At 52.4% G+C, this 22166-nt stretch overlaps 1 protein-coding gene across 2 annotated transcripts; it reads left to right on the top strand.

The window, feature by feature from the left end:
- Window positions 1-3198: 3198 nt before the first annotated feature.
- Window positions 3199-21897, top strand: LOC119093742 (Kv channel-interacting protein 4). 2 transcript variants are annotated; one of them, XM_037216746.1, is made up of 8 exons: window positions 3199-3312; window positions 7309-7433; window positions 15820-15889; window positions 17039-17109; window positions 20264-20355; window positions 20666-20786; window positions 21179-21241; window positions 21690-21897. In XM_037216746.1, the coding sequence occupies exons 1-8, from the start codon at window positions 3255-3257 to the stop codon at window positions 21735-21737; spliced, it is 648 nt and encodes a 215-aa protein (XP_037072641.1). In that variant the 5' UTR covers window positions 3199-3254; the 3' UTR covers window positions 21738-21897. The 2 variants fall into 2 exon arrangements, with proteins under 2 accessions (XP_037072641.1, XP_037072640.1); XM_037216745.1 differs by having other exon boundaries at window positions 7306-7433.
- Window positions 21898-22166: the final 269 nt, after the last annotated feature.

Here is a 22166-nt window from a genome sequence, read left to right as displayed (position 1 = left end):
TGACGCCCGATCAAAGAGTCGATTTAAAGGGAGACCACTGCTAACGAACCACCGCCGCGAGCACTGGTCGGCACATCGCTAATTTCGCGGCAGGGCGGTCATTCCCCAGTTGTCACCCCCTCCCCATTCCCCACTCCGCTGGGTACGGGCCGGTCGAGGAAAACTTTTCCGAAGTCAGGCTTAAACCAAAACCTTCCACCTTCCTTGCCACGCGCCTTAACGCCGATGTCACCGAGTCGGTTCAGGCGTGGGTGGTGCGGTTGCGTACATGTACGTATTATATTTACGTATATTACGTATATGTGCGCAGCAGTGGTACACGCAAGCATGCAATGGATATGCGATTTGTATAACTTCTCGGCTATAACTTCCCGGCCAATGGCGTCGTGTGGATGGCTTGACATACTTTTTATTTTGCTGTGTTGTTCTCAAGCCATGGAACCGTTATTCCCCATAACTTTTTCCGTTGAAGGTTCACTTTCTTCTCGCTGCCTTGAGAGGTCTTTTAAATGCAGCCTCCAAAAATTTGAGTATGGGTTCAATTTAATGATTTTTTTCTATCATAACATCGTAAAGGCACCATGAGTGTAATGCTGGTCGTGAGTGTCATAACTTGAAGCACGGCACGTACCGAAACTCGCTGTGCTATGAATGAGCATTTGCCTTTCTCATAAACGTGCTCTACACTGAACACTGATAAATGGTTTCCAACAATTTTAATCACCGTTGCAAACTACGTTTTCAGAGCTTATCCAACAGATGAAGCCTCCAAATAAGCTAGATAACAAAGACAACAGAACTTACTGAAATCTAACAAATTTATCTTACCAACTATCACGATAAACGAACAACGTCCTTGACAGGCCGCGTCGGTAGGCACACACATCGGAATCAGTCTGTTTGTCTTAAGCTGGAATTCCTTGTATTCATTAAACTAATAAAGGCGGTGCAAGGCACGACTCCGAATGGGATGGAAGATGAAGTGAAATTTGATTATGAACGCATAACATTTAATTATGATGCTCCAGCTTAACTCCTGTAGTAACGGGGCTCTGGCCCAACAACAGGGAGAGGAGAGGGTGATGGGGAGGGACAGGGGGGGGGGGACAGGGACAGCTCTCTTTCCCTACTATCTGGGGAGAGAACAGAGATAAAAAGACGACGGAAACATTGTTGGATGGCTTATAATACTCCTACCAGATTTTTTATACATGGTTCACCAGGGTTGAGCGAATACCCAGTAGTATTAGATTAAGTACTTAGATTTTATTAGATAAGATTATTAGAGTTAGATCATTAAGTAATTAGACCAGGAAGTGTTAGATCACCTGCCCTATTTCCTAACCTGTATACAATCTACCAGCAACAGTAAATATCCCAAATGTCATGATGCATAGTGTATTGTGCCAGACAACCTGTCCTTCACCTTTACCTCCCGCGGGAAGCTGAAAAAGTTAAACCATCAGCACTGAAGCCTCACTTTAAATGATTCAGTGCTTTCCGAGCCAACCAGTCCGGCCGAAAAACCTCGACACAGTACCTTGCTTCCGACCTTTTGACTAGAAGGTGCCAGGCAAAATGTGACGTGAAAGTGGGGGAGCTCACTCGAAACATGGTTCAATTGCTGCTGTTCAGTTCAGTTCAGCTTAGAGCATCCCCACGAGTACAGGAGCAACTTATTGCGCGATCGTGGCCATCGTGCACTACACAGTGCAGACACTCAGACACGATAGGCTGGCTGACTCAGACACGATAGGCTGAAGGACAAGCTGACTGACCCGCCATGATACGCTAAGTGTCTCCTGTATGATAGGCTGACTGACTCCGCCATGATAGGCTGACTGCCTCCGACATGATAGGCTGACTGACCCCGCCATGATAGGCTGACTGACTCCGACATGATAGGCTGACTGATCCCGCCATGATAGGCTGACTGGTCCAGGCCATGCGTTGAGCCCATTGCCTGCTTGAAGCAGCTGCGAGATGTCGCAGGCGCCACGAATAACCATCGATTCCAAACTACACGCCGAAACATGGGCTACGGATTTAATTTTGCAGATGGTTGCATCGACGTAATTGGATGCCAATGCAATGCGTTCATTCTTTGACATCGCTTTAATGTGTGGCGCGAAAAGTGTGAACAGCCTGCCTTTGCCGCCACCTGCTGGTCCTATCGCGTACTTGGCCACCGTGCTTGCGATGAACCCATATTGTGGCACATCAGGCACAGTTCGACATGTTGCTAAGGGTGTCTACAAAAATTCACGATACACCTGGTGTATCGTCGTGCCTAGGGCGTGAGTAACGAATCCATCTGTGTCTGGTTCACGAGAAACAATTCGTAGCATTATGCACAATAGTCTGCGATCGTGTAACGATAAAACACGCTACATTACCACTTGTGGCACAGATTTGTAACTGTTAAGCCATGAGAAAGGATGGAGATCACCAATCACCATTCCAGATCACCAATCACAGATCACCAGTCACTGACGTGTAACCAAACCACTATTAGAAACTAACGGCAGTCATCTAGGCCTTCAATGGGAGCCACCTGGTGCCGTTCTGAGTCCAGCACCAGCAGAAGCCACCCAGCCACCACCCAGGCCAGCCTGGCTGATCAACCACCCAGGCCCTCAGCATGACATGTTACAAACAAGCCAATGAAAGAGGGGGCTATGCATGGATCGTAACTGCCCGACAACGCGTCACGACGAACTCACTGATAATCGGAAGCTGCTCAGCAGCGTGTCAAACAAACCCGACCTCAAAGAATGGTCAGATCACAGCCATAACTTGAGTGGGTTCCCAAGCGTGAACACTGGGGCCAGCGGACCTCTCTCAGACATGCTTCGCCAGCGTGGGGCCCGACTCTGAGAACAACCCAGCGCGGGGGGGGGGGGAGAGAACGGCCGCCGTGCGTTATCATCACGCACCGGGCGCCATAGCTCGCAGCTTCGGTCCGCGCGAACCCGCGGGCCGTCAGCAGGAGGCGCGGCCAGCCGGCCGGCAGCCACCTGTTGCGCCTGCCCAATCAATACGCTGAGCTGGAGCCGCGCGGCCGGGGCCGGCCGCTGTGGGGCGGCGCCGCCGCTGGCTGCGTGGGCTCGCTGCGCGGGCCGGCTAGTGCGTCGCGCCGCCGGCGGCAGTCCGAGCCGTGACGCCCCGGCGCGCCGCCGTCACCGCCGCTGCCGTCACCGCCGCTGCCGCCACCGCCGCCGCCGCTGCAGGTGTCGCCGCAGCAGTGACCAGCCATGGCGCGCTTCCTGCGGCGCAGCCTGCGCAGGAAGAAGGGCGCCGTCCGGTTTGGCAGTAAGCTGGGCGGGCAGCGCCTACCTGGGCCGCACATCGATTGGTGACGCACGTGACGAGCGACCTTGTCGAGCCTTTGTTTCTGGTGCCATCGGGCCTCCGGCCACGGGGACGGCGCAGGGAGGGGGGGGGGGGGGGGGGGTGTGACCGCTGGCCGCCTGCCTGCAGCGGTTGGCGTCAGCTGTCGTCTGCTGGGCCGAGTGCTTTGCTCGGACGAATGGGCTAGAAATAACCGAGAAGCCTAGATAGAGCCTTTTGTTTGACCGACAGGCCTGATGATCTTGGCCAGCTGGTGGCGAAACCTTTCGTAAACACTTGTCAAATGTGGATAGGCGACTTGTGGGCGCAAAGGCTTGGCGTCAGGGAGGCAGGCTATCATTAACCTCCCTCTGACCAAGATAGACACACTTCTGTACACCTGGTAATTCCTTCGCCCACTTTTGTTTGTTTGGCCCCTCTTCTGTTGAAGTAACCGTTCGCTTGTAGCAGTCCAGCAATGGAAGCCAAGCGGCAGCGCGTCAGATGTTGCTCTCGAATCCCGCAAGCTGTGTTCATACCACACTAGCTGTTGCTATCGGGGAAGGCCGTCGTGAGAGGCTGCGACGCTAGGGGCCGTAGTGGTGGTGTCGTGAGAGAGTGCGACGCTATGGACCGTAGCAGTGGTGTCGTGGAAGGCTGTAACGTTAGGGGCCGTAGTGGTAGTGTCGCGAGAGGTTGCGACGCTGGGGACCGTAGCAGTGGTGTCGTGGAAGGCTGCAACGCTAGGGGCCGTAGCGGCGACATCATGGGAGGTTGTGGCGCTAGGAATTGTAGCGATGGTGTCGTGGGAGATTACAACACTAGGGGCTGTGGCAGTGGTGTGCAAGGTTGTAACGCTGGTGACCGTAGTTGACGTCGTGGGAGGTTGTGACCAGGTTGCTAGGGACCGTAGCAATGCGTCGTGGGAGGCTGTGACGCTAGGGGACCGTAGCAATGACGTCGTGGAGGCTGTGACGCTAGGGGACCGTAGCGGTGACACGCTCCTGGGATAAGGTATGTAAAGACGGCATTAGTAAAAGCCTAGTCAAATCGACCTGGTAAAAGCATATTGGTCTAAAAGTGCTGGAAGCTGGTCATGCCAGAACTATCGATGCACTAACGTCATTTTCTTACGGTCTGACCATGCTTGCGGTTTGAGGCGCCCTCAGATTAACGCTGCCGATCGTTGAAGAAGCGCATGCAGTTTTATTTCTGGGACTGCGATGCCGTGCGTGCGGTGATGATGCCCAGGAGGCTTTGTCACTACTTCGTTGGAAATTCGCATTTACTAAAAACAGTTGTTTGTCGCCCGTCTGTGTGCTTGTGGGGGAGGCGTGTACGTGACTAGGATTTTAAATTGATTAACGCATCTTTCTGCCCGGCCTCCTTCAACTTCCTTTATTCATTTTATGCGTATACAGAGCACGTAGTAGAGTGAATGGCTGCGAGCTTTTATGATAGCAAAGCTCCGAAATGATCTAACCACACCGCGTCATGGATAATCTAAAGCTATGGCTGTGCGCCGCTCTGAGCATATTATTATTACATTACATTATTATTATATCACACATATTCTGATTGGAACCCTCGCCGAGGTGCGGATCGCGCCTGAGGTGGCATGGCTGTCAGCTGATTGTCGGCTCGCCGGCCCGGCTGGCTGGCAGCAGCAGCCTGCCGGTGCAGCCAGACTTCATGCCGACCTCAGTCTGACCTGACCTGCGCCCGGCTCCACGCCGTGTCGCCAGTCGCCGCCCCTCTCTGTGATGTCGCGGCACCTCCAGCGATGCGGACGGCGCGACCGCGGATGGCCCGGCGCGGCCAGTGATGGGGCTATCACACCGCCGCTGGGCCGGGCCGGGCAGGGCCGGGCCGGCCGGCCGACGACGGCCGACGTTCCCAGCGCCGATAATGGCCCTTCGCTGTTGATTGGCCGCGGGGGAGCTGCGTGCTTCAAATCGGAAGCGACGCGGCAGACGATTGCGCTCGGACAGATTGGCCCGGCCGGCAGACGGGCCGGGCAGGACGGCGTAACCAGCCGGCGGCATCAGGCGACGCTGTGCGTGATTGGCCTGGCCGGCAGACGGGCGGGGCAGGACGGCGTAACCAGCCGGCGGCATCAGGCGACGCTGTGCGTGAATGGCTCGGCCGGCAGACGGGCGGGGCAGGACGGCGTAACCAGCCGGCGGCATCAGGCGACGCTGTGCGTGATTGGCCCCGCCAATGTCGGACGGGATTGAGGCCAAGACTCTTTACGGGCTGCGTGTGCGAGGGAGGTCGAGTAAAGCTGTCCAGTATAGGGAAGGGGGGGGGGGGAGGCGGTCTTAAGTTTCATTAATTTGCTTTTTGTCATGCCCCATTTTTAGCGAATGTGTTCCATAATATTGCCGTCGGTCCCCCAAGACCAACGGCCAGCACAAAAAATGTGGTGCTCTGATGAGCAGCCTTGCAGTGTGGTGCAGCCGTAAGTGGTATTTAGTTTATGCCGTCCCAGGAGGGGCTAGATAATTATTGTGTTTGTGATGTCATCCCTGGCAATGCTTATTAATGGTACACTGACGGAGAGGGCGTAGTTCATTTGCTTCACTAAAGCTCGTAATGCTTAACTGTCGTATCTTTCGTCCTGAAAGGGACAAAATGACTGCCCTCGAAATGAAATAACTACCTGCCGTGACTACTACGAAACGACTACCCTCATGGCTGTTGATTAGATCTTGAGAACACTGAGTTCTAGTCGTAGATATATCTGTCGCTATTGATCTGTAAATGCCACTACTTTTTTGCGCGCGAAGGAGAAGCGGACGGGGGCTTTCTAGTGCCCCTCAGCTCGAGGTTCGCCGGCCTAAAGAGGCCGTGAGATTCCCACCGTTTACACGCCTCAAACGGCCAGCAGAATCGCTTCAGCGGGGCTGCGGGCCGTGTCGAAGGCGTGGCCGCAGGATGCAATGTTCAGGACCAGGATGACGGTTTCTGGTGGTGTATGTGGTGGTGGCGTAGGTGGTGGTGGTGGTGCGCTCTGATGAACTACTGACAGGCCAATGGCGGCGGCGGCGGTGGTGGTGGTAGCTTAGTCAGACGCGTGCCGTGGTCGCCTGTGTTCTAAACAAATATTTGTCTGTCCTCACGGGCTTAGATAACGCCAGCTGATCGAACTGAGTAGGATTATTTGCATGGGAAACGCAAATATCTGCTAGGCAATATTTTTCTGCGGCTGATAACTTTGGCTGTAACTGTGGTTTAGATGCGATATCATTCCTTATTTTGCGAAAAGGCACATTGATCACTCGTTGGTCCGTAAATTCGTAAAACATCAGGCATGGTTGCTTTTTAAATGACAGGGTTTTTGTGTTCAGGGTTCACCGAAAATGACGAAAAATGAAATAAACACATTCGGATAATAATTTCTGGTGGTTCGAAAATTTCTAAAAGCATGTCATGCCGCTCAAATCAGCTCTGTGCTTTATATTTGTATCTCAGCCATGTGCACACTGGATGGGATGTGCCCTCAAAATATTATGTACATGCCTTCAACTTTGCAATGGACTCATATCTCAGATGTCTCATGTCCCCGTTTCACTTCCCTGTAACACGTATCGAGAGCCTCTAGTGAGTCATTGGCAGCGGTCACGGCAGATTATAGAGTGGGCTTTGAACTAAAAACATAGTTGATTAGTTTTAAAGAGCTATTTAGGCCCCAACAGCATTTCAAGCAACACATTCTACCTTTTTCGGAACAATTAGTCAGGATGTAAGCAGATTTTGCATAGGTGATTTCAATTCGCTTGATACCATTTTGCTTCAAGCAATGAAGTGGACCGGTGGAAGCAACAGCTGATTTAAGAATGAGCTGGAATAGAAAGTTTGCAGTACATGCTTCTGAAATGCCATGAAAGCTAATGTAATTCTTACGCGAACTGTATTGCCGTTCTCGCTTCCACAAAAGCAGACATCGTTTTCCTCACGACGCCGTTTTGTCAGCAGATACAGAATTGGATGAGTTCGAGCCTAACGCCCTGCGATACAAGCCGGACCATATTGAAACACTCTGCAAATCAACCAAGTTCAGCAAAAAAGAGATCCAGCTTATGTACCGGGGTTTCAAACAGGTGAGTTGGAGGCACCAGTGCCGTGGGCACATTCAGATAATAACCTCCCGTGGCATGGACTTTTCCCGTATCAAATTTATTAAATGCATTAAACATATGTGCTTACAAATGTTTGCTGTAGACAATTTGGTGTAAACGCGTCAAAACGAGAAGATAGAGATCACGCCATGTTGTCTGAAGCCATACAACAAAGGCATCGGGCCTGCGACGCTGCGACTTTTCGGTCACTGAATACGTTCCTGACTCGTGTCCTCACTGTCGCCCTCACTAAGGGAGCCACGTTCACATTCCTACATTCAGCTCAACTTCAGCTATAGGAGTTAAGTTCATCGCGCCAGCTTGACCAGACGGATGCGGTACATTAGGGTTTGGTTACCACCCGGATGTCGGACGTCTCAGGTAGTGACGTGGCCCGTGGCGTGTCAGTCCCTGCATAGGCGCTTCGGGCGCGTAGTAGCCAAGTCCTTGACCAATGGCGACGGCTGTGACTCCTGAGTCAGTCAGCGCGTGTTATGTAACATTCAGACAATTCCAGGCCTGTCTTCCGGGGCTTGCCTTTCAGTTTCTCACGTGGAGCCTGGAGCATTGCATAAAGGATCTATTCATTCCTTTACTAACAAAGCGGGACCATTCCAAAGTCGTGACCCAGACACGGTGCATATATTTGATCCGAATCAAAGCCGATGCTCCTGGTGCACCGACGGTGACAGACGGACGCGTTCAACACGTTGCATCGCGGTGTCACTCGCGCTATGACGCACAGAGAAGCAGTTCGGCCGGCATCGCCAGCAAGCACCTTCAGCTCGGGTGACCGTGTCTACGTGTGTCACCGTTACCATGGTCTGCCTCTGTTGGTCTGATATCGGTGGCACATCGAAAGGGGTCTTGGGCTCCCTTAGCACGTGGAAATGTTGGCATCCTTTGGTCCGGTTAAGGCGTACCAGTTACAGGGAGCCAAAAGGGGTGTCATAAAACCCAGGTAGATCGGCGTCTTTGAGCCCGAACGTGCGGGGAACGTTATACCCGGACGGTGACATGCCGTAGAGTCAGATGAGGGGCATCTTACCGCTTCATGGATTGGCATCTCTCGATCCGAGGCAAAGCTGTGTTCCAAGCTGAGAGAGATATGGTACAAGCCTAGGTATATGGACGTCATGGACTTCAGGAAGGGTGGCGTCCCTGGCTTTGGTAGAAGAGCTGCCCGTTGTCGAAGCGGAGGGACGACCTAAACCAAACAGAATTTTCTCCAAACCTGTAAGCAGACAGGACTCCCAAGTCCATGCACATGTCCTCCGCGAGCCTGGTAGAGACGCGTCTGAATTCAGCCGCCGAATGGAAAATAGCGCTTGTAGAGGAGCGCCACAGTTCGAAGGAGCGCGACGCGCCAAGTGTGCGGGCAGATGAATCTGTCTGCAGACCTCCTTGTCTCCCGGAGCTAGGACTCCCGTGGCTCTCGGTGAGGCTCGTACTGCTATGTTTCCCGGGGAGGATCGGACTCCCATCGGGCTCGCGGGGAGGCTCAAGCTACTGTGGCTCTCGGGGAGGCTCGGACTCCCATGGCACCCGGGGAGGCTTGGACTCCCATGGTTTCCGGGAAGGCTCAGTCTTCAGTGGCTCCCGGGGAGGATCGGACTCTCACGATTCCCGGGTAGGTGCGGACTCCCATGGTTTCCGGGGAGGCTCAGTCTTCAGTGGCTCCCGGGGAGGATCGGACTCTCATGATTCCCGGGTAGGCGCGGACTCCCATGGTTTCCGGGGAGGCTCAGTCTTCAGTGGCTCCCGGGGAGGATCGGACTCTCATGATTCCCGGGTAGGCGCGGACTCCCATGGGAGCCTTACAGCCCAGCTGCAGGCTCCTCCAAACGCCAGCAGAGGCGCCCTAAATCAACCGCAGGGCCCCGTAGACAAGGGAGTAGACAAGGGAACCCTCAGACAGAAGAAGGAGCGTTTCCTCCAGTGTAAAAAGCAATACCAATGCACGTTGGCGGAAAAGTCCGGCAGGCGCATAGAAAGGTGTTCTCCAAGCCCAGGAAAATGGGGGCTCAGAAGACCTAGTAGACGGACACACCGCACCCAGGTAGGCCCGCTTGGTCACTAGGATGGATAGCAAACACCGAGACCAAGTGCGTGGTCTCATCAAGGACAAGTGTAGAGACATTCCAAGTGAATTGAGAAGGCGTGTACTAGTCCAGGCTCGACAGAAGTATTGCAGGGAGGCGCTGATAAATTTTGGTTGATTACGATTGGGAACAGGGGCTCATCGTGTTTCGATAGAGAGCTACCCTCAAACGAACGCACGCAAATAAAGGGAGTGGGAGGGCGCTTCAAGCCAAGTTAAAGGACATCGCAGTGAGGTGCGCAAAGCCAAATTGCGTGGCATTCTAACCCAAGTGATAAAGTTTTTGACAAGCCGACCCGTGGCGTGACTTCTGAGGCAGTGTAGCTCCTCAATACGGTCCACATCTGAGACCATCGAGCCCTAGTTGCGGACTAGCCGTGAAGTGGCTTGTCAAACTTTTGCCAGATGTGAGGGACTTGGTATCGGAATGAGAGACCCGACCCAGCCCTAGCTAGTACTTTTGGCAGGCTTTCACCCCCGGAAAAGGCGACCATTTGATAAGTTTTGTCGCAGTAATTATGCTGCTCCTTTCAAGACAGTGATGCCTGCAAACGTAATCCTCCAACACTGCTGGATGAAAACCGCCAACGGTGTGCTTCCAGTTTGCCAGGCCAGGTCCCTACTGATGCTGAGAAGTGCAGTGATGCGTCATGCCACGATGGCATAATATGATATTGATCAATGCGGACATAAACACCAGAATGGAGTTGATGGGCGCGCCCGATATCTAAAGCCTGGAACACTCTCACTGGGACATATATCCGTAATATTCGCTTCAGATCACTGAATAATGAACCTAACGTCTTGGCCGACGGCGTCAGGAATATTATTGCCGCAGGAGTGTGACGCTGGTACTCATTATGCTGATGGTGAAGTGTGTTATGGATTCTGCACACTGCTTTGCATGCGGCTTGCACGTCACGCTCGCTCTCGCTCTGCGGCACCTCGCGCGTGCCAAGATACGGCTCAGTGCTTCGCGGGAATGGTAAGAGGGACGTCTCGCCAGTAGTGAGTGCAAGACAAAAGGTGATTGGGAAGCTGATGGCGCTACACATTTTGAACGAATTGTGGTGCCGCAGTCGCGCGAACATTTTGTACATGCTTTGTTGAACGAAATAGCCTAAACGTAGGTCCTCAGAGTGCAGAGGAGTGCCATATTATACCTAGGTCCTCAGAGTGCAGATGAGTGTCATATTATACATAGGTCCTCAGAGTGCCGAGGAGTGTCATACTATACCAGATGCCATTTTTTCGAACTACTGTCATTTGAAAGATTCAGGTTTCGTGTAAACAACCCATATCAGGTCATTTGGGGATTTTTACTGGGCGTCAACAACCAAATTTGTCACTGATTAGGGGGTAATGACTGGATTTGGGACGGGAAGGAGGCGTATGCAAGTTAAGAGGACTCTGCCTGACCGGCACTCCTGGGGTGATCTCATCATCGCAGTTCATCGTGAGTGACCAAGCGAGTGACCAAGCGTGAGTGACCAAGGTCGGTTCTTCCCGCGCGCAGGGTCTATTTGGAACAGAGCGTCAAATGTACGGACAAACAGCCAGCCAACAAGCTGTGGGGCGCGGACGAGACGCGGACAAGCACGGAGGCGTGAAGCCTTTAGTGCAAATGCACGAGTATATCTTCTGTACCTCGATCAGTCAAAAGTCACATTGTATTTGCTGCTCATCAGCCAGTGATAGTGTATCTCCTGTAAAGCAGGTAGCATCAGCGTATCAGTATCAGCACCCGGATGGGTCCCAGGGTATCTGGTGTAGAACGAGCAGTGTCGGCGCATCTGTGACAGTGCGTTTGCGGCACCCGGTGCATGACGGTGTACATGCAGCACCCGGTGCGTGGCAATGTATCTGCACCACCCGGTGCGTGACAGTGTATCTGCACCACCCGATGCGTGACGGTGTACGTGCAGCACCCGGTGCGTGGCAGTGTATCTGCACCACCCGGTGCGTGACGGTGCACCTGCAGCACCCGATGCGTGGCAGTGTATCTGCACCACCCGGTGCGTGACGGTGCACCTGCAGCACCCAGTGCGTGACGGTGTACATGCAGCACCCGGTCGTGGCAGTGTATCTGCACCACCCGGTGCGTAACAGTGTATCTGCACCACCTGGTGCGTAATGGTGTACCTGCAGCACCTGGTGCGTGACGGTGTACCTGCAGCACCTGGTGCGTGACGGTGTACCTGCAGCACCCGGTGCGTGACAGTGTACCTGCAGCAGCCGGTGCGTGACAGGGTACCTGCAGGGCTGCCGGTCGCCGGCTGCGCGCCCCGGTTGCCCCGACGCCCGGGACTGTGTATCGGCCATGATAATCGCATCACCGGCGATCTCCCGGGGGGCATTAGCGTCGCCTCCGGCTGGCCGGGCTCCAGGGGGGTCCCGGTCCGGGCGGTGCGCCCCGTCAGCCGCCCCCGTCACCCCCCGGCGGAGAGGGAAGGGGGGGGGGGACAGACCGCGACACGGTCAGCAAACCAACGGCAACGGCTCGTGAAGATGTGCGTTTTTTCGGGCCGCGTATGATTGTACCGTTGTTATTAGATTTGCCACACGGAAGTCATGAAGGCTGTTAAGTAGCAGGGCCAAGCAACGAACGCTGTTTGGCATATTTTAACACGAATGACACCAGGAAGGACGCCCACCCATGAAAGTGAACCCGGGTGGTCTTAGGCATCTTAAGCCAATAAATGCGATTGACTCTTCGTGCAATTCTTGTTTGAACATTTTAATGCTGCCCAGGTTTCTTTTCTGGACTGTATTTCAAGCTTTCAAGTCCATGCAGCTTATCGAATTTCCTGACTTGGGCTATAGTACAGCTGCTGAGGGGCGTCTGTGTCAATACTCTTTCATTAAGGACGAGTGCTGCTGCATCTGGCTTGCCATGCCGCTCGTGACTGGGTACCATGTATATTATACTGGTTCTTGTCAGGTGGTGGAGCGATCTTTATGTATGAAATGGTGCACGGGGATATCATTGCATGCCCAAGAAAAGCACACTCCAATTAATGGTCGCGATAGGATATCTATCATATCAAATATAGCGCACTGCATAGCTATGTTCATCGTTTGTGCGGCCTGCAAGTTATGCGGCTGCAAAATTTACTGGCGTTGTCCATTTGTGCAGGAGTGGGAATTCTCGTGATTAGCGGTCACACATAATGCTAATTGTAGCCTGCGAGCGGCAGCGCAATGCGGATGGTCACGTGACCGGAAACAACAGCCAGCTGATCCGTCAGTAGAGCGGGCTCACGAAGATACGCCCCTCCAAGTGGACCCGCCTACGGCAAGGGCGGTAGTTAAGAAAAGGTGAAAATGAATGGCGGCGCTCTATCCGTCTCGGGAGGATGGAAGAACGACAAAGACGACGGTCACACGTGTGGTCATTCAGGGACAAGCATGATGTGAGGCATGATGTGAGGCATGTTGTGAGGCATGCTGGCAGCGCGTTGACGATGCTGTTCCCGACATTTTGTATTCTTGGTGGTGGCTCATATCTTTCGTGTTGTTCAGGTTTCGTGGATATCATATATTTCCTGTGGCAGTTATGTAAGGATTATTAGGACCTAATTTTGATTTGCACAGAGTATATTTTGGATGCAGTGCTACGCAACCTCCATATTTTAACTCGAAGGCACGTTACAACACATCACCTTTTAATTTGAGCGTCATTTCATGCGAGTATGGCGCAATAATAATTTACATCGTTTGACAGATAAAGCATTATAAAGTTCTGAGTGCACTGTTTCTCATTTATCAGCAGCGTGACAGCTTTTCAGTTATTAGCATCATAATTTTTCCTCAAGCTGCAAATTGCTACAATGCGTTAGGTTTTCAATTCTAACTAAAATACCATCTACATTCATTAGACAGCTGGCTCTCCAGTCAACAGTTACTTTGGTGACTCGGATATGCCGAAATAATCAACACAAGACGTGCGGGCAACACTCACCGACTCGAAAAACGCATTAAGCAGAATGATGTACAATGGTATGCATGTCATTAGCAAGGTGAGCAGAAAGTAGGATGCGCACATTTATGCTAGCAGCTTGGCTTTTTGCATTAGTTCGTCCTAAATAATCTGCCGCTTTCTAGCCAAGGTGCGTACGCTCTAAACTTTGCTGCGATGTAGAAATGCGGCAAACATCTGGAGTGATATTAAACCCCCGGTTGCATGTAAATGAATGTGGAACATATCCGCAAGTTCGTAACAGGAAAATGAATCGCCTGTGGGCTATACCGCCCGGCAATGCCATGACGCGTGCTGCGAGCGTGATGCGTAAATATCTTCTACTGCTCATCAAGAGTTCAGTCTCCAACCGATTGTGATGCACACAGAACGACTGGGAACTGAGATGCAAACTGTCTAGTACCAGTGGAATAGCACTGCATCAGAAGCTGGTCTGTTTATGGCTTGCTGCTGAGGGTTAGTTCGGTCAGGCACGGGGAACATTTGCCACCGGTTAACTCCAGGGCGGTGATGGTAAGGTTTGTTCTTCTGCTAGTCGTCATTGTACACGAGATGTGGAGAGTGTTTTTAATTTTTATCTTCGTAAAAATGTACAAGAATATAGAGATTCGTTTGAATTCCGGTGGATGCACTATTCATCACAGCTAAGGAAGCTTTCTTCCCTTGGGTTTCATCCTGTTTATATTTACAAACTGACAGGACTGTATTATTCCTCGTGCTGGTCATCAAAGCCAGGTAAGTTATTTTCACCTCAATCACGGCTAATATAACATGATGATTTTCTCCCGATATACCTAATTTGGTTCGCTTCATGCTGAACACTTCCGGGCATACCATCGAAAAGTGGCCTGCCAGCGTGTTTTGTGCGCAGAACAACGTCGGGATCTGATCGGATCGCTGGATACGTCAGCGTCAGTGAGGTTGAAGAAGCCTGAGTGGATGTTGGGCCGGTGCTGCGTCGGCGGCTGGGCTCTCGTGACGTCAGCAGATGGTGCGTGCGATGCTGACGCGGACCTGGCCGGACGCGCTTCTCTCTCCCGACTCTGGGGATGCGCATCGATCCTTCCGCTGTCGGTGCCGTAGCCTTCTGCAGACGGCCATCCGTCGCGCGGCCTGTCAGACGCCTCCACGGCCGCCGCCCCGCGCACAGAGCGCCCCCCCCCCCCTCCCCCCTCCCACCATCACAGCTGGCCTTGACAACCCACCGACCGCCGTGGTGACGCGCCATAGATCATATTATACATGATGGATTTGTGTCTGGTATGTGGTGCATGAAATCAGAACGTTATGCGATATATACAGTAATGCAGGATGTCCAGCGCACTGACCAAGCGAGAATCCACCCGCTATGTCAGCAGTTTGGCCATGGGGTGTTCGGAAACATTATCTTGTAAGATGTGTTATAAATGCATTGCCTGCTCGAACAACGCTATTATCTTTATTGAGACAACGTAGTCGTGTACCGTGTATTGCTTTGCAAGGACGGCAACTTGATGGGCCGCCAATGACTTGTCTGCGCGATGTCAATGAAGAACAGAACGCTGTGGCTCAAACCTAGGATTGAGATGGTGGCCTACGCGTGTCTGCAATGACCAGCTCCACTTGTCCATTCCATTGAAGGATCCTTGCATAGCCGTATCTGTGGATAAGCCGCTGATCCTGTGCTCAACGGATGTTCATGTTCAGCAATGGATTGTTCGTGTTTCTCGTAGCTATGCTCAAGATATTAACGCACTTGGTTTTGATCAGTTACGACTATATTCCCTCTCATTTGGTCCATTCCCACGAGGCCTTGCCATACTTAGTACCAGTGACATTCTATAGAATATCCAATATTGGTGTACAAGGCTTTCTGCTGCGAACATGTTTTAACCATAGGGCTTGATTCACAAGCGACTTCCCTGCGAGCAGTCATCATCTTCAGCTAGAAAGATATTTGTGGATATCTTTGAGTTAAGAGTAGCCCTGCACCAATTTGTTATCATTTTAAAACGCTGCATGGATATCAACGCTGAATGGGGCTGGGAATGTTCCAATACCAGCAGCGTCCCAGCTCAACACCATTGGCCCCAAGAGTGTGGTGTCAGTACGGTGGTGGCGGCTATATTGCCCCCCCCCCCCCATAGAATTTTCATGTTGAAATTGAAGCGAACCACCTGCGCACATCCATTGCCTTTCTTTACCCAATTACACCATTTACGATGTGCAATGCACCGACACATACTGTCGGTGCATTGCACATCGTCGTGACTGCACTGGCACCGAGCATGGTCCCTGGTCGGTTTCAGGAATGCCCGAGCGGGACAGTGAACGAAGAGACATTCAAGTACATCTACTCCCGGTTCTTCCCACAAGGAGGTGAGGCCAACTCCCCGCCTCCACACACCCCCCCCCCCCCCCCCCGCCCTGAGCAGTTGTATGGCTCAGCGCCGTCTTGTCGCGATGCGTCCCACGCCACCCGCTCAGCCCTCTCCCGTCCCGGGGAGATTCGGATTACTGCAGGCAATTATTCTCGGAGATTGGACTGGACTCGACGGACCGCCTCCAGGTTTCCGCGGCGGTGGAGATTTCAACTCCCCGGTCTGGGCTCCCCGAACCGGCGCCCGAGTTCGGTCCACGTCGGGCGCCGCCAGCTGCGACAGCGGTGCCCGGACGCTGGCGGGCTGCGACCAATCGCCAAAATTGTTTTATTCGCATCAGTCCGTATCGCTGGGTCCTTGATGACATGGGATTGGATGTGTGTTGTGCTCGTTGATGGTGATCTGGACGTTATCAAGAGCCGCTGGTCTGTGAGCGAATGAACCATTTGTCCCGGTTTGGGGCGCCACTGAATCAGTTTTTACGAAGACGCTGTTTGCACGTGGTGTGTTTTGGAATGCTTTAGTGTTTCGAGAACTGAGGTAGCGACGCGTAGAGCTCTGATGCTTCGGAGTATGTGAACACTTCTACACCGCCTTGTGGCAGCGTAGGTCTGTATTGCCCAGGCATAAAATGGTGCTGAACAAGGAACGCCTCGGTATGGTGAAGCCACCGGCATAATTAGTATTCACGTTCTGCTTCCCTGCAACATTTGAAAATCTTTCAAGACGCTTTTCATAGTAAATCATCACAGAAGAGCCTATAATTGTCAGGAACGAAATTCCAGTTGATCCGGAACGAGTGTAACGCTGCACTGCCCGGTGGCAAGCTCACTGCCCTGCAGCGAGCCTGCCATCCAAAAAGGGCATGGACTTACGTAAGCTGTTAGGTTCAGTTACGATGAGCATTGTACATATCAATGAGACAAATACATATACATATCAAGAATTAAATAAAACAAATTGAATAAGAAGGAACAAGTTTATATCAAATTATGCATATCAATGACACAGTACTAAAGGCCTTATTCCTATTACAATAACCAGGGAGCGAGCATGGTGAAACCGAGTTTCCCAGTGCGCACAAGTCTTGATGGCCACGTAGTAGCGAGCGTGTCATCTGACACGCAACGTCCTGCTCCGTTGCCAGATTCCAACGCCTACGCGCACCACATCTTCAACACATTCGATACCGACCACACGGGCACCATCAACTTCGAGGTAAGTGTTGGGCCGTCGGAGCCGGCGCGATGCTTCAATGTTTCGTGGTAAGTGTTGGGCCGTCGGAGCCGGCGCGATGCTTCAATGCTTCGTGGTAAGTGTTGGGCCGTCGGAGCCGGCGCGATGTTTCAATGCTTCGTGATAAGTGTTGGGCCGTCGGCGCCGGCGCGATGTTTCAATGCTTCGTGGTAAATGTTGGGCCGTCGGAGCCGGTGCCATATTCCAGTGTTTCGAGGTAAGTGTTGGGCCGTCGGAGCCGGCGCGATGTTTCGAGATGAGCATAGGACCGTCGGAGTCGGCGCGACGCCGATCCTGAGCATCCGCCGAGCGGCCGCCCCGACCCAGCTCACATCGATCTCCGGTCGCCCCGGTCACCAGCTCCTGCGTGCTACGCTGTTTTTCTTCGTCAGTTTGTTATTGTTTGCTTTGGTGGCTCCCAGATAAGAGCCTTGCTCAACATCTCATCCGCGGCCCCGCGCACTCTGTGCGCAGTGTTTTCTTTCGGACCGCAGCGACAATACGAAACACTTGTATCCATTTCGGCATGTACTGCGCTCTCAGGGTGACCGTAACTTATCAATATCACCTTGTTGTTCGACATCTTTGATCTCCCGCCCGCAACGGAATACGGATAGGAAAACTTGATCACATTCTGCAGTGCGTGTTGTGTTTTTGTGGTGGCGACGTGGTCTGCATTTCGTATCGTTGATCGCAAACGAGGGTAGCCGAACAGCCTCCAAATGGAACTGCCCGTTCCTTTGCCCTGTCATCAACTCTGATCGACCTCCTGATGCTTCGACGCGCGTTGCTGAATGACTTCGACCCGAACCCGATATTTTCAACCTTCCAGGCACACGTGCCGATTTACACAGACTGTCGACGCGTGTAATTCCTTCGCTCCAATGTCCGGTCAGACGTGTGACAGGCCTCTGTCATGTCTGGGGAGTCTGTGGCTGGTTTATTTTGACCAAGCCAGGTCTGTCAGGGAGGGGACCGCGCGAAGAGCGGAGAAAAAAACCGATGGTCCGCAAGACGGCAGGCACCAGCGCACTGTTTACGACAGCCACAGAGATCTATGTTGCATTATGACGTCTTCATACTTTTAAAAATCATTGACGTTTTATTCCATCTTTTGTTGGTCACGTCGGGTATGTCAGGGAGGGAACCACACAAGAAGTGGAGAGAAAGACGGGCGGTTCACAAGACGACAGGCGCCGGCGGCCCGAGCGCCCGCACCGTGTTTACCAGCCTGGGGCAGTCCGCCGAGTCCTCTTTCATGCCATCTTTAGAAACACCACGAGTTTAAAACGCAAAAGTTGTGGTTGGAATTTGATGCCAAGCAATGTATTTACATTAAAACCCGTTCACTCCGGAATTTATAGAACAAACTGCAACAAAAGTTGCGGGTCGGAGAATGCTGAAGGAAGTTGGCATACGTCGTCTATCAGAAAGGGTGATTTCACATAGATCTATCTAATACCGCATAGCTATCCAAGATGGCGTAGATGCTTTGTGGACGCTGTAATTGTATCAAAGCTTTTTCCACACAGATATGTCACATCGCTGGCAATTACACTGTTATCAGGTATGATATGTTGTTACATCGTCCTTCAAAATTTAATTGTGCTTTTGCCCAAACTCATTTTGGTTGGTGTCAGCCACGGAATCGTCAGACCTTTGCGTCCGAGTTTCATCGCATTCCTTTAGGGGCGCCACGGTATGACTTGTCATTTTTCTAAATTGATTCGGTGTGCCTTTGGGACAGAGTCATGCCTTACAGACTGGACGTAATCGAATCATCCCGGCGTGCGAAGTCCAACACGAACGCAGCATGGCTCGAACCCGTGCTTTGCTCGAATTGGCCGTATTGAACAGTTACATAAGTGAAACGCATAACCGTCCGGAACATTCAGCGTCAGCATTTCTTATTGTTGTATTTCTCATTTCTTTGTTTTTCGTCAGCGTCCGCATTTTTTCTAGTCTCCACTTCCACCGATTCTGTATAAAGTGCAGCACAATCGACCGTTTTTGTGATGGTTCTCTTCTGTGAAACGCACGCTTCGTCAGCCAACAGCAGCGCTTTATTTGCTGGCGTCATAGACGCCATCATTAAGCCATACCCGGTAAGCCTTTACATGGGGGTTTGGTTTAATTGCGTCTTTCGTTACCCCTATTTGCCGAGCACACAATCTGGGCATGACAGTTGCGAATTTGACAGCATTATGCATCTAAAGAAAATCATAGCTCGTAACATTTTAATGAAGGGTGTTGTGGCCTAAGGCCACAGTGTGGCCGATGCCACTATTCCGCACTCTCCACCCACGTGCGGTTTCAGTTGGTATTTTTACTTGAAACCTCGTATTGACATCCTTACAACACAGTAAGCTGAATGCTCCCTGGAAACTGATCTCGTGGATCAGACCGTATCGATTTAGGTCAGGTCAAGGTCAGATTAAGACGGGTCTGGTCAGGTCCGGCTAGGTCAGGCAGTGTCAGAGCAGATAAGATCAGATCAGATCACTTATCAGTGAATTGTCTGGCTCGGTCGACATTCAAGCTGGCAAACTGCCAAACTCCCTCGGTGGACCGATGACTCGGCAGCGTAGCACTGTGGGCCAGAGACGCACACATCTACAGGCGCAGATCAACTGCCAAACTCCCTCGATGGACCAATGGTTCGGCAGTGTAGCACTGTGGGCCAAAGATACACACATCTACAGACGCAGATCAACTGCCAAACTCCCCCGGTGACCCCGCAGACCCCGGGCTCCCTATCTGGCCCGCTTGCCGCGGTTCATGCGCGCGCGCGCGCGCGTGTGTGTGTGTGTGTATGTGCGTGCGTGTGTGTGTGTGTGTGTGTGGTGTGTGTGTGTGTGTGTGTGTGTGTGTGTGTGTGTGTGTGTGTGTGTGTGTGTTGTGTGTGTGTGTGTGTGTGTGTGTGTGTGTGTGTGTGTGTGTGTGTGTGTGTGTGTGTGTGTGTGTGTGTGTGTGTGTGTGTGTGTGTGTGCGTGTGCGTGTGCGTGACCGCCAGGAGTCAACTGCCTGCTCCCGTTTTCACCTGCGTGTGTGTATGCGTCCGCCAGGTGTTTACTGTATGACCCCGTTTGCGAGAGTTGGTGACCGTCAGGGACCCACCACGTTACCCCGTTTGCAGGAGTTCGTAACCGCTCTCTCCGCGCTCAGCAGGGGCGACATCTACGACAAATTGCGCTGGGCCTTCTCACTGTACGACGTTAATGGAGACGGGTAACTATGACACCGACGTCTCCAGTTAAATTGCACCAGTACCTTGAAACGGCCGCCTTGCCTACTGGAATTGAAAGAAGCACATTCCTAAAAAGGCTAAGTAGTCACAGAGTAAGCACTCGTTTGCCAATCATGTTCATGCGAAGTGCAGTTGTGTTGAGATTTATAGCTGGCTGGCTTTAATCTAGTGCGGGAAATGCTGCTCTTGTCTAGAGCATTGAAAAACGCAGAGATGTGTCTCTTAAACGTGAAGCATGCACACACGCAGAGTGCAATGGCAGGAATATGACCGTGTTTTCCATCTGCGCAGCTATATCACCAAGGAGGAGATGCTGGACGTAGTCGGGTCCGTGTACATGCTGGTCGGCCGGCGGGCCAGCCCCACGGGAGAGGACACCACCACCAAACAACACGTCGACAGAATCTTCCAGGTGAGGCTGTTATGATCTCTCACCCCCACCCCCAACCGATCCCCCCCCCCCCAGCGATTCAGATGACACTCAGGAATAACTGTGCTCACGAAGTGCAGTGATTGAGAAAAGCTCATTTTGGGATGCCCCTGGTGCATTTTTGCCGACATTTAACTGACTTTAAGGGGAGGTTAAATTTTTGTACGTGACCTTGAACCAGTCTAGAGAGATTGTAGCCTACAGCTTGGACGTGTTCAGTTTACCCTTTTTAATGAACAATGCCCCCTTTCAGAGAGCCTTTTAACAAAACGTTCTGTCCTCAAAAGTGAACGTCTGTTTGAAATGCTGATGCCCCGTGCGCAGTGCCGGCCCCTGCAGGGAGTCAGATAACCAGTGGGGTTGTGTCATTGCAGAGGATGGACATCAATGGTGACGGAGTGGTCACTCTGGAAGAATTTGTAGAACTGTGCAGCAATGTGAGTCGATAACATCCGTGCTGGTAAAACACTTGTATTGTAGGTGATTTGCCCGATTCAAAACATTTTGTCATAAGTCATGTTTTTATGATAATTTTACGTGACGAGCGACATACTGCGATGCTACTGAGCAGAGGCAGCTAAATTTTAAGCTACGATATGTAAATTCACCGTGTCACGTTACGTAAACTGAGCATTGGTAGTTTTGTCTGCTATGGAGCTTTACCCAAATTGTGAGGCAGCAATGAGGACTTTTTCGAAGCTGATTGTGAACACATCTTTCTGTTTTGAACGTGTTTCAGTGCTCACTTCATACTGGCTGGTTCATTTGTTTTCCATGCATTCTAAACATGATTTCATCTGTCCAGGATCAGTCACCACGACCTGTTAGTTCCCTCCGTCGCTGCTGCTGACCGGGATAGCTGCAGCTGCAGTCTCCTTTTTCCAGGACGAGACAATCGCTCAGTCGTTAAATCTGCTGGATACGTGTTTTTGAACGGCCCGGGGCGCAGCGCCGGAAGATGGCCGCCCAGGACCATTTCGCGTCTGACAGAGACGAGCAGCGCCACTCCGCGTCTGACGGAGACGAGCAGCGCCGCTTCATAGCAGACGGAGACGACCAGCGCCGCTCCGCGTCTGACGGAGACGAGCAGCGCCGCTTCACAGCAGACGGAGACGAGCAGCGCCGCTCCGCGTCTGACGGAGACGAGCAGCGCCGCTTCACAGCAGACGGAGGCGAGCAGCGCCGCTCCGCGTCTGACAGAGACGAGCAGCTTCATCCCACGTCTGATGGAGACGGGCAGCGCCGCTCCGCAGCGGACGGAGACGAGCAGCGCCGCTCCGCAGCGGGTGGAGACGAGCAGCGCCGTTCCGCAGCCGGCTGAGACGAGCAGTCTGTGACCCGTCCGCCCAGACCGGTGGCGCC

The sequence above is a fragment of the Pollicipes pollicipes genome, unplaced genomic scaffold (assembly GCF_011947565.3).
Source record: "Pollicipes pollicipes isolate AB1234 unplaced genomic scaffold, Ppol_2.1 Scaffold_4002;HRSCAF=4701_pilon_pilon_pilon, whole genome shotgun sequence".
Lineage (NCBI taxonomy): Eukaryota > Metazoa > Arthropoda > Thecostraca > Pollicipedomorpha > Pollicipedidae > Pollicipes > Pollicipes pollicipes.
The sequence above is the reverse complement of the archived record's forward strand: the minus strand, read 5'-3'. Positions and strand labels throughout refer to the sequence as shown.